Source organism: Octodon degus, unplaced genomic scaffold, assembly GCF_000260255.1.
Source record: "Octodon degus isolate 3935 unplaced genomic scaffold, OctDeg1.0 scaffold00098, whole genome shotgun sequence".
Classification (NCBI taxonomy): domain Eukaryota; kingdom Metazoa; phylum Chordata; class Mammalia; order Rodentia; family Octodontidae; genus Octodon; species Octodon degus.
In genome coordinates this window covers 1,372,651-1,384,655 of record NW_004524674.1, presented here as the reverse complement: position 1 = coordinate 1,384,655, position 12,005 = coordinate 1,372,651, and the positions used below count along the sequence as shown (strand labels likewise).

Here is a 12,005-nt window from a genome sequence, read left to right as displayed (position 1 = left end):
AATAAGAAGAACTTCCCTCTCCCACTGTTAGCAAATACTGAATGGCTTTGGAAATCAGTTTCTGCTTCAGACTTATTTAAAAATCTTTCTTCCTCAATCCAATGTAAAGTCACAAGGCAAGAAGACAGCGCTTATATGCAAAGTTCATAATGCAATAAAGTCATTGCAACAAGCAACATGGTTTTATTTACCCACACTATCAAGCTGTTTGACACACTTCCTACCTCTATCCCATGCAAATTTGCAACAAATATTTTCCAAATTTTAACACTGCTTTTTGGATTTCAAAGTAGGTACAAAAAAAATTCCCATATTTCAAAATCTACTTAACTGTGCAATTAATGATCTTATATTTAGCTTTCAACTGGAAAAGAATTAATCTGACATGTAATGACATACTAAAGGATCAGTATTAGGATAAGAATCTAATGGCATTTTATCAATGTCTTCCAAAGACTGAACATATTCCATCAAAATAATATGCTCATAGGTTGTTATCATAATTTGGCAGTACCTATCTGAGTAAAAAGACAGGCTCAAAGGTGAATTATGTAAAACCTCATTCAAGTCAACATTAATGAATGTTTGCAATTGGTGTTATGGAAAATGCTAACTTTGATGAATTCAAAAGAAGGTGTTATCCTTACCTCATATACTATCATGTCTGTATTACAAAAAACTTATACTCAATTATTAGTAGTATACTTTGAATTCTGTCAATGAAGAATTCATGGAAATTTATTTTCTCCCTTATTGCATAAATACCAACATAATATCCATGACTTTTTCCACTTGGCCTTCAAAGCCTAAAATATTTACTATTTTACCTTTTATATATTAAAAAAAAAGCCTGCCTTGTCTCTGTGTTAAATTAACTTAAACATTCCCATAGTTACATGTAGATCTCCTTGAGGTTAAAATATGCTTTGCCCAGGGAAAAAACAATTGTGTCATCACAAATAAAAAATAAGTCAACCTACCATTTAACAGGAAGTTGTCTTTTAAGCTTGCTAAGTCTCCTGCCCAAGGAGGTTTCTAGCAAGATGAGGACCAGGTGAACTCTTCTCACAGAACCTAGGTTGGTGGCCTCCTAATGGAGGATCTCAGAGTTACTAAAAGCATACACTCCCTAATGCTTCTGCTCACAATGGAATCCGGCCACTTCCATTCAAGTAGCTATGTCTCTTGATTAGATTTGAAATGTTTTGGCTAAGTGATCTTCCTTGCTAGTTCCCAACATCTTCTAACTTGTATATATGTATGTGTGTATGTTTGTATGTATGTGTGTATGTATGTACATTTGTATCTGTCTCTTAGACTTCAATTCTTCTGAATATGAAAAGGATTTCAAATTTTATTTTTTTTATTTATGTGTGTGTGTGTGTGTGTGTGTGTGTGTGTGTGTGTGTGTGGCCAGCTCAGCCCACCAGGGGGCAGGGCTGGCTGGCATGTGGTGCTGGAGGATTGAACCGCAGTCCCTGTGCTTTGCTAAGCTTGTTCCAAGTAGGTGCTTTAGACCACTGAGCCATCTCACCAGCCCCGAAAATGATTTCAGATATTCTGGAAGACATGTAAAACTCATGAAGACATAGGTGTAGGCAAGGACTTTCTGAAAAGAGCCCAAATTAAACACAAAATAACATGAAAAATCAGCAAATGGAATCATATAAATTTAATTCTGAACAGCAAAGAAAACAACCAACAGAATGAAGCAACAACCTACAGAATGGGAAAATTTTTTTTACCAGCTACTCCTCAGACAGAAGACTAATGTCTAAAATATATAAAGAATGTAAAAAATTAGACCCCTCTAAAATAAAAAGCCCAATCAAAAAATGGCCAATTATTGAACAGATGCATCTCAAAGAGGTACAATGGCCAATAAATACACAAAAAATATTTAACATCTCTGCCATTACAGAAATGCAAATTGAAACCACACCAAGGCTTCATTTTACCCCAGAAAGAATAGCCATCATCAAGATATCAAATAACAACGAATGCGGTGGTGAGGCTGCAGGGAAAATGGGACCTTTCCACATTTCTAGCGGGAATGCAAACTCATAAAACTATTACAGAAATCAATAGGGAGATTCCTCAAAAAACTAAAAAAATAGAAACTCCTGCTGGGCATGATGGTGCACAGCTGTAATCCCAGATCTTGCAAGGAGGAGGTAGGAGGAATTCTGTGAGTTTGAGAACAACCTGGGCTACAAGGTGAGTTCAAGACCAGCCTGAACTACAGAGCAAGAATTTGTCTCAAAAAAAAAATAATAATGATGAAAGAGGAGGAGGAGAAAAAAAAAGAAAGAGAGGAAGGAAGGAAGGAAGGAAGGGAGGGAGGGAGGGAGGGAGGGAAGGAAGGAAGGAAGGAAGGAAGGAAGGAAAGAAAAAGTTCCATTTGACCTACCTATAACTCTGCTGAGCATATTCCCAAAAGTGTGACGCTATCATACTATAGTGATCCATGCACACCCATGTTTATAGCAGCACAACTATAATACTTAAATCCTGGAAGTGGTTTACATGTTCATCAAAGATGAATGAATTTTAAAAATGTGGTAGTTATGCACAGTGGAGTACTACTCAGCCATAAAGAGAGATAAGTTTGAATCATAGGAAAATGGATGCACTTTGAGGCCATAATGTTGACTGAAGCGAAACCGACACACAAACTTAGGTAGCACACAGTTTCTTTTATGTAAGAAACCTAAAATATAAGTTGCAGAATAAAAGCTAGTCAATGGGCAATAGATAGAACGTTTGCAAATGGGGAGGGGACCAAGAGATAGAGTGAGAAAGGAAGGGGAGGGCACAGTGACAGAAAAAAAAAAGCAGAAAAACACTAGATGTGTGATATACATGTACAGCTCCCATCAGGAATTTAGTTACTATGCACTGCACAGAAGTATTCAAAAAATAAAAATTGAGAAAGAAAGGAAAACTGCAGCTTGAGGATACAAAAAATTAAAATGATTTCAAGATTTTACATTTGGGTTCGCTTTCACGGCTCTGTCTGACCTGAGGCCATAATCTCTAAGCCCTGCCCACTCTGATAAACCTCCCTGTGCCCTTCCACAGGAAGGCTGCCGTAGCAACGATGGTCACCACAGCTAGGACGCACGTGAACTGTGCCCGGTCCTGAGCTGCGCAGCTCATGTCAGGTGACCATCCCTGGCATCCACAGTCCAGCCAACTGCAAGAGGAAACATTCAAAAGCCCCAGTTCTGAGTCACAGAAACAGGATTTGAGCCCGCCCTGCCCTGTACCAGATTGAGGTCTGTAGACTAGATTTCTAACTTCGCTGGACTTCTGTTTCTGTATTTCAAAAATGGGATATGAAAGTTCTCCTTGATATACCTTTTTTTAAAAAAAAAAAAATGCACATTCAAAATACAGTGGCATCTGTCTTGAACATGGACAGACTTTTTTTCTTCTCATTTATTCCCTGAACAATGAAGTATAACAACACGTATGTAGCATTTGCATGAGGTATCCTTAGTCATTTAGGGGTGCTTTAAAGTGTATGGGTGGATTGCGTGGATTCTATGCCAATACTATGCCGCTTTGTTGAAGAGACCTCGGCATCCTTGAATCTTGAGACCAGCACCCTGAAGACACCAAGGGAATACCTCAGATTTTGAATACTTAGGGTTTTTGTTTCAAAAAAGTAAGATATATCATGAATTGCATCATAACATGTTAAATGATAATATTTTATACAACAGATTAAAATATCCTAAAGTGAGTTCACTTTTTTTTTAGACCAGAACTCACTATGTAGCCCAGGCAGGCCTTGAACTCACAGTGAGCCTCTTGCCTCAGCCTCCTGTGCTGGATTCACAGGTGTGTGTCTCCACTGGAGAACGTAAAAGGACACAGGTGGCTTGCATTGCAATCTCACTGGTCATACTGCCCTGGAGTCTCTGCAGAGCCCCCAGCATTATCTCCTGCTGCAGCTGAGGCAAGGGGCTCATGCAGCTTGAACGATCTGCTTCCATCCCCCAGTGGCCATCACTGCCCCCGCCTCTTCACGCCATGTGTGCTACTGTTTCACAAACTGCCTCTCAGTGTCCCTGAGCTTCGCCTGCGGGCTGCTCCTCTACACTCGACCCCGGCTCGTGGGCAATGAGGAAGGCGGGCTGGAGCTGCTCCAGTTAAGTACTCAGCCATGAACCTGGTGCCTAACAGGTAACCTGAAGAAACGACCACAGCAGGAGTACTTAAACCGTGGAAATGGGCAAATTCTACAACTCCGAGCCTTTTTCTTTATATGACCCTCTAAAAGTTCAGGTACCCACATATTACTGGATGGCAGGAAGGACACCTGGCCAGAGACCAAGGGGTAGCTGCATTTGGAGAAATGGGTGGCATCAACTCATGGGAATTCAGAGGCACAAAGGGTGTCAGATGCCAGCCTGTCCATGTCTACATGTCATAAAAGGAAGAACCAAGGCCCAGAGTGCCTGAGGTCAGACAGCGAGGCACATTTCTGTGGCCAGTCCCCAAGCCTCCCCCTCCCACCTCCAGCTTCGGTGCACCTCTGGCAGCCGCGAATGACAATGAAGCCCCAGAATGGGGCAAAGTCCCACCTAGTCCTCCAGAGCCCAAAGCCTACTGCTAAGACGGAGAGATGTGACTAAGTCTTATTTCTCGGCTACCCCACCAATGCAAGCCCAGCAGGGCAACAGCCTCACCATGGGGACACTCCTGTTTCCATGGAGAAAGCTTCCCCAGTGCCCTGGGGACCTCACCTTGGCCAAGTGAACAGCCAGCTTGTCCCTGGCATCCTTGGTCTCCTTGAGCCCATTCTTGAAAGCTGTGTCCACAACGTCACACTGCTTTCTCAGGTCACTGGCAGTCTGTGACAGGATTCGGTCCACTAAGGCCTTCAGGGTCAGGGAGTTGTTGCGCTGCTTGTCAGCCCTTTCCACATTCATGTTGGAGAAGTCCAGCCAGTCTTCCAGACTCACGGAGCTGGAACACAACTCGTACATTTGTTCATCCACCGCTTATCTGGGCTGGGGTAGGGGACTAGAGAGGGAACAAGCTCCCAGAAGCATCCCAGAAGCTAAGCCTGCCTCCACCCTCGGAGAAACCTAGGATGTGCCCCCACATCTCTCAGCAGAGCAAAGAGTGATCAGCCAATGGCGGCATCCTCGGAGCCAGGCACTGGGCCAGCTCCCACCTACGCACAGGACTTCATTCAATCCTCATGGTGGCCTAGCAAGCTAACTCTTCTGGCCCCCGTTTGCAGAAGAGGAAAATTGAGGCTCAGAAAAAAATGAAGTCACTTGGTCTAGATCACACAGCTAGAAGCAATTTCAGCATCAAAATATTAATAGTAATACACCTAATAAAAGAGGAAACCATGAGCCCATAAAGACGTAAATAAAAGAAAAAATTGCTGTTTTGATGAGAAATTGCTAATGAACACTGATGAATCTCAAAGTAATGTTAACTAGAAGAAACTGGAAACATACAATGTATAGTGTATGCTGCTTTTTTGATAAAAAAAAGTAGGCAAAACAAACCTATTAAAAAAAAATAAAATAAGAGATCTGCCCGTTAGCTCAGTTGTTTAAGCACCTGCTCATGCAAATGCAGTCAAGTGAAGGATATGTGGGTTCGATCCCCACCTCCACCTGCATTACCAGACCCGCCCTTAAGGCAGCCTGAGCCAGCCAAAAAAAATCATTCTCGACTTTTAGGGACTGGGGAGATAGCTCAGTAGAATAAGCGTTTGTCTGGCAAGCACAAGGGCCTGAGTTCAATCCCCAGTTCAGCCAAAAGATAAAATAAAATAAGATAAAATAAAACCTATTAGGAATCAGGAGAGTAGCTACCTTTGGGGTGGAGAAAATTATTGAACAGAAGGGGACAGTGAGGGGCTCTGTCGTGGTGGTAGTGGTAGTAGCTATTTATCTATCTATCTATCTATCTATCTATCTATCTATTTATCCCTGATTAAGCCAGAAAATAGGAAGTCTGCCCACTTTGCGATTGGGACGGCCTCTGGTCCCCAGCAGCCTCTCCCTCCTGATACTCGCACTTCCGTGTAGCCTCATTGGCTTGAATAAGAAATAAACGTTTCTCACAATAGGAGGATGGGCTGTCAATCCTGAGATTAGGACATAAGAGATGGAACCCTCTGTCTTGGGCCTCCCTCTCCCTTCCTCTCTCCTCCTTTCTTCTAGCTCCATCTTTCTCCTTCACTTAGGTGCCTTAGAGGGGAAGAAGCCAGCTGCCATGTCATGAAACTCTTCCACAGAGTAGCTCATGTGGCAAGGGGCTGAGCTCTGCCATCACTACTTGGGGGCAGAAAACATGGACCCCGCGCCATCCAGGCCTTTAGATAGACTGCAGCCCCAGCTGCCACTCGGCTTCCGCACAGGAGACCTTGAGCCACAAGCACCAACCAAACCCACCCAAACTGCGCCCAACTAAATCTATCAAATTAATAAATATTTACTGCTTTAGGCTGTTGAGATTTGGAGTAATTTGTTATACAGTACAGTTAATACAATAATGATTCAATGAACTATGTTTATAATGTGTGCTTTTCTGTATGTCTATTTTATTTCAAAAAGAAATTTTTAAAAAACTAAAATGAGTTAAATTCATTGTGATATTAATTGCAAAATGCAAGTCAGATGTTTCAGAAAAGATACATGCAATAATTTCATTTTTTTCAAACTAAACACAATTGGCTTATGTGTGGAGTATGGATAGGTATGCTTACATGAGCCTACAGGTCATTCTGGTTATTTTGAGGACTGGAAAATGGAAAGAGGCAGATGGGGGAAATTCTTAAGTCATCCTTTACATATTTTTAGAATCTGTTATTGTTAAAAACATGAATAGATAAAAGAATAAATGTTAAATCTTTCAAGGTTTCCTTGTCACTGTCTCCAAGTGCGAGAAAGTGCTAAGTACTACACCAGCGCCAGCGCTGTTTGGCCCTTGGCTCGGCAGGTGCTTCCTCTCCGTGGGGCTCCAGGACATTCCCAGCTGGGCCCAGGCCAGCACTACTTAGCATCAACCCTACTCACTTGGGTTCAATCCTCACGGCGTTCTCAGAACATCTGATGTTTGGTGAGTTGTTGTTGAGCGAAAAGCAGATGTCGTCAATGGTGAGGGCCGTGAACTTGTCCTTCAAATCCTTTTCTAGATTGTACTTGGCCAAGCGGTTCAGCCTGAAGGGAGAGGGTAAGTGGGTTTCTCCCTCCGGAAAAGCCAGGTGCACCTAGAGGTCCTAGAGAGGCCCTGAAAGATTAAGCTCAGGCTAGCTGGGTCACTGATGACCACACGTCTGCCCTATCTCTGCACCCCTCTAATGCACTTATTTGATCCTTGGTGACAAAGTGACATAACCATTTTCTGACATCACCATGGTGCCAAAGTATGAGGGGTCAGCCCAGGCAGCAAGGGGCTCCAGCATCCTCCAGTTTATCACCACAGATAAAATCCAGCCCCTCCACCACCCCCACCCTAGTGCAACCACCATATGGAGAAAGGGGACAGCCAGTTCTCACCATGAGTTTTGGGCTACCTGGGGACATAGACAGTCTGTGGGAGTGGCTGACTCCATCCCTCTGTGCCTGAGCCCAGCCCTGGTGAATACAGCAGACAGGCCAGGACAGCTATACCTGATTTGCTCCGACATCTCCTCTATTGTTCGGGTCAGCAGAGCCATGGCACCCCGAATGATCTCAGCCTCCTTCAGCAGCTCCTCCTCTACCTCATCGTGTACCAGATCAATCCCCACACGCTTCTCCCTGGCAGGAGTTGGGGGAGGCTCAAGGTGTGTAAAGCTCCCCAAACCACAGAGCACAGAGCACCATCCCAGCCCTCTGGTGATGCAGTGGGAATGGGCACTAGTTAGTGACGGTGCTACTTCAAAACAAAAAACACCAAACCCAAGGAAAAACAGTTGATGGGGACTCACCTCTGGGTCCAAAAAACAAATGGAATCCACCCTCCCCTCATGCATTGGGCCTTCAGCTCTGAAGTCTGTCCCTTCTTATCTACTCACTGGAAACCTTGCCTTAGGACAGAATTTCAAAGACATATGCTACCACCTTTGATTCCAAACTTCAAAGAAATCAAAGAATTGAATCCAAAGCAATGCTTTATTATAATAAGAACTAATAGTAAAACTACCAATATTAATATTACCTCTAGCATTGAGCACCTTGTGTGGGACAAGCACTGTGCCCAGATAAGCCCCCGGGCTTTCCACTGAGTCCTTACACGCCCAACCCTTTACATTTTTTGAGACAGGACCCTGAGAAATGTTAAGTTACCCAGGCTGGGCTTGAACATGCAATCTGCCTGCCTCAGTCCATTCCCACATAAATGTTTCAAGAACAGATAAGGAAACAGTGTCAGAGAGGCAGAGTAACTTACCCAATACCACAGACTGCACATTAGGCATGCTTTTAACCACCAGGCCATCCTATCCCCCAAGCTGACCCCACTGCCTGATACTTTGTTTTTTCTACCCTCCATGATAGTAGAAGAAAGAAGAGCTCCCACTAACTGCTTGCTGCATGGCCTGAAGCATGTTATATAATTGATCTGTGCCCTGGGTTTTTTCTTCTGTATAGTGGGGGCAACTGACAGTACTTCATTGAACTATGGCAAAGAGCAGATGACATAGAAAGCATACCATGCATACCTGGTACATGGCATGTGCTAAACAAACTGAACCACCTCTGTATTATAATTTTCCTTAGGCTTCCATTTAGGTATCCTGAGCTCCTTGATTTGTTTCCTGTGCTTGTGATTGGGGAGATTGCTGCCTGGTTACTCAGAGGGTCCCAACCAAGATCGCGGAGGAAAGAGGGCTTCAGGAGGGCAGAGGCATGGTGCGCTGGGGAGAGCGCCGGCAGCACAGCACCCCTAAGCACATCCCACTATCGGGGCTGAGAACTGGAGCTTGCAGTGAGCTTAGTATTTGCCAAGTTAAGGAGCCTGAGCTTTATCTTGAAGCTGTTGAGGCGTACGGTGGTAACTGAAGGGTTGTTTAAGCCTTGGGTGATGTGTACAAATCTGCATTTGGAATAATTCACTTCATAGCCAGTGTGGAGGACACACTGGATTGCAGGGGGCTATGGCACCAGGGAAAAGACCTATTAGGCCCTTCCAGCCAGGGCTACGGCAGGGGTCAGGTCTAGAGGTTGGCATCACCCAGCCTTTTCCCCAGCAGGGGGAAAGGCTGCTCATAGCCTTAAAGGAAAAAAATAAGAAGTTATGACCACAGGGGCAGCCAAATAGCTCAGCAGATTAAAGCACCTGCAAGCAGGTGCAGAGCCAGGGGTTCAATTCCTGGGCCTGCTGTGCTGGCTCCGCCCCTGGGGCACTCTGAGACAGCAGTTGAGACTGGGCATGGGGATGTGCACCTGTAATCCCAGCTCTTGGGAGGCTGTAAACAGGCAGATCACTATGAGTCCAACCTAGTAGTGAGACCCTGAACACCCGTAGACGCTTCCCTAAATTACAAAAAGTTACAACCATAGAGTGCTCTCTGGAATACAAAGTTCTTCTGTGTGGCCAAGCACATTGGAGCAGACTTACTGGTACGTAGTATCTATAGGATCTATTCTCACCATTTTTTTGTTTGTTTGTTTGTTTGTTTGTTTGTTTTCTTCTGGTTTGGCTTTGGTTTTTTTGAGACAAGGTCTCACTAGGTAGTTCAGGCTGGCCTTGAACTCACAGCAGTCCTCCTGCCTCAGCCTCCTGAATGCAAGGAGTACAGGCACGTGCCACCACATCCAGAAGTTCTCACCATTTTTCTTGGTCACAGAACCCCTGGGTTTTTAGCCAAGCACCTGGCTGCCCAAACCAAAGATAACCATTCCCCAGCTTGAGTTGGTCTGACCATATGATTAAGGTCTGATCAACGAGATACAAATAGACATAGTCAAAGCCAGGCCTTACTTATTGCTATGTGCAGAAGAATGTGGGCATAAGGGCTACATCTCCAGCTGCCACTTTAAATCACAAGGTAACCTAGGAAGTGAGAGCCAATGGCAACATAGTAATAAGATAGAAGAGGCCTGGACCCCAAAACTGTTACACAGCACACCAACCTGAACAAACCATCTCTAGACTCTGAATACAAGAGAGAAACTATGTTGTTAAAGCTTAATATCATTTTGCAGTTGTCTGATACCTAAACCAAACTTAGTCCTAACTATTTAAGAGCGAAAAGCGACACTCCACTGCCCAGCAGCACAGCATGCTGGGGGAATGTCAGGGTCCAAGACAGCATGTGCCTATCTGCCTCCTAACCCACGACCTCTCACCACCAGCTCTTGCCACCCAGCACTGCCTTTTTCACAGCAGATGCCTCGACCCAGGAACCTCCCCTCCTACCTGTATTCCAGGCACCGCTCCGTGATGTGCAAGGGCTCTTTAAAGCTCTCCAGGGCTTTTTCCAGTCGGCTCTTATAGGACAGCAGGTCCTCGGTCTCATGGACAAGTTGCTCGAGCTTGTCATCTAACTCTTTCTTCCAGAACCTAACTTCCTCGAGTCTCTGTTCTGAGGCACAGAGAACTTATGCTGGGGGTTAATTCCCAACGATGCCAAGTTTTTAAAAGAGAATGGTTAGCTTTGGGGAGATGGTGCTTATTTTAAAAATCAACTATATGGTGCATATTTGAGGTTTATAACATGATCTTATGGAAGCCATACAGATGGTCAAATGCCTACTCTCGAGATCACTTCCCTTTCTCTATATTCATTGCTACGTTTTCCTCCAGCTATTCTAATCCATCCAGTCATCTACTGATTTTGTTCTTCCTTGGAAACCTCTCTCCCAGAGCACTTCCTCCAGCGCCAGCCGGGATGCCGGCTGTCTCATTTGCCCCGTGCCATTGCCCGGTGACCCTGCTTCGCCTTTACTTCCTCAGTGCTATGAGCTGCACTTCATGGTTTGTATTTCTTCTCCTTTACTTACCCCTGCGCCACGCAGGAGCACATCCTTCAGGAGCTAAAGGGCAGGTGCAGGGGACATACAAGGCTGGGGAGGCTGAACAGGCTTCTATTCTACCCTCACTGTTTGAGGCTGTTTGGCTGCACAGTGCTGTAAATTAGATTTCACTTAGATATTGATGATGTTGCTTCATTCCTTCTAGTTTGCAGCATTTCTGTCGAGAGGTAGGAAGCCATTCTGATTCCTGAATCTGTCAGTGAGATTTCTTTCCCCTCGTTCTTAAAGCTTTTAAGAATTTCTCTGTTGTCTGAATGTTCTGAAATTTCCCTCTGGCATCAAGCTTACTTATGCTAGTTATCACTAGTTGTTATGCCAGACACCCGGCATGACCTCTTTCTAACATTTTTAAAAGTCTTTATTTATTCAGTACAGGATCTTGCTGCACAGTTCAGACTTGTAGTGATCCTCTTGTTTTCAGCCTCCCCAGCGCTGGGATTACAGGCATGTGCACCAGCAGGCACAGCACACTCAGGGTGCCAGGGCTGGCACGGCATGCAGTACCAGGGATCAAACTCGGGTCCATGCATTTGCCAGGCAGGTGCTTAGATCACCAAGCTACATCCCCATCCCAGCATGACCTTTTAATCTAAAACCTTATATCCTTTAGTTCTAGGAAATTTCTTTTCTTCTTTCATGGGTGAATCTTCCTCATTACCTCTGTTCTGTTTCTGGAATCATCAATTATGGGGCCTCGCAGACTGATCTTCTAATTTTCCTGTCTTTTTTCTCCTTATTTTTTATTTTATTTATTTATTTATTTATTTTAGGGAAGGGTCTACAGGGTGTTCAGGGTCTCACTACTAGATCCGACTCGTAATGATCCGCCTATTTACAGCCTCCCAGGAGCTGAGGTTACAGGCACGCACCACCATGCCGTCTCAAATGCTGTCTCAGCGTGCCGTGGGGTTGGGGCCTGCATGGCAGACCCGGGGATTGAACCCCAGGCCCATGCGCCTGCTTGCAGGTGCTTTAATCCACTGAGCTATTTGGCCAGCCTTTCCCTGT

The 12,005-nt window shown here is 44.6% G+C and overlaps 1 protein-coding gene across 4 annotated transcripts in view; it reads right to left on the bottom strand.

Moving 5' to 3' along the window:
* Nucleotides 1-12,005, bottom strand: part of Tekt1 (tektin 1) — a 52,227-nt gene that overhangs the window by 8,266 nt on the left and 31,956 nt on the right. For all 4 annotated transcript variants that reach the window (XM_023723275.1, XM_004638303.3, XM_023723274.1 and 1 more), the window contains exons 3-6: nt 10,381-10,546; nt 7,650-7,778; nt 7,053-7,196; nt 4,755-4,977 (exon numbers count right to left, since the gene is read on the bottom strand). In XM_023723275.1, the coding sequence (XP_023579043.1) occupies nt 4,755-4,977; nt 7,053-7,196; nt 7,650-7,778; nt 10,381-10,546 (662 nt within the window). The remainder of the gene's footprint in view (nt 1-4,754; nt 4,978-7,052; nt 7,197-7,649; nt 7,779-10,380; nt 10,547-12,005) is intronic.